The sequence below is a fragment of the Eimeria mitis genome, genomic scaffold, assembly GCF_000499745.2.
Source record: "Eimeria mitis Houghton genomic scaffold, Emh_scaff2369, whole genome shotgun sequence".
Lineage (NCBI taxonomy): Eukaryota > Apicomplexa > Conoidasida > Eucoccidiorida > Eimeriidae > Eimeria > Eimeria mitis.
Genome location: NW_013570704.1, coordinates 965 through 1,385, shown reverse-complemented (window position 1 = coordinate 1,385; position 421 = coordinate 965). Strand labels below are relative to the sequence as shown.

The window sequence follows — 421 nt, the reverse complement described above, 5'->3', positions numbered from 1 at the left end:
CCTGGCTCTGCGCTCGACATGAGTTGAGGACTTGTGAAGAACAGCATAGGCCCTGCTGCTGCTGCTGCTGCTGCTGCTGCTGCTGCTCGGTGGGGTGCGGCGGCGGCCAGCAGCAGCAGCAGCAGCAGCAGCAGCAGCAGCAACAAGCTGAGGAGAATGCTCATACTCCCGCGGCAGCAGATGCTGCTGCTGGCAGCAAACCAAAGACACCTCGCCCCCCACCATACACCGCAGCGCGGACTCAACAAAAGCAGGCAGCACTGCAGCAGCAACAGCAGCAGCAGCAGCAGCAGCAGCACAGCAGCAGCAGCAGCACAGCAGCAGCAGCAGCAACAACAGCTGTATGTAGCAGACACATCTATGGCCGGTGGAGGAAAGCAAACAGCAAAAGCAATCCGAGCAACCACCTGCTGCTCCCAAT

General features: G+C 60.3%; 1 protein-coding gene across 1 annotated transcript in view; it reads left to right on the top strand.

The window, feature by feature from the left end:
• EMH_0052690 (uncharacterized protein) overlaps positions 1 to 421 on the top strand; it is a gene marked incomplete at both ends in the record, with an annotated part of 1,869 nt that overhangs the window by 847 nt on the left and 601 nt on the right. The window contains one exon of the mRNA XM_013496902.1: positions 111 to 421. Coding sequence (XP_013352356.1) covers positions 111 to 421 — 311 coding nt within the window. The remainder of the gene's footprint in view (positions 1 to 110) is intronic.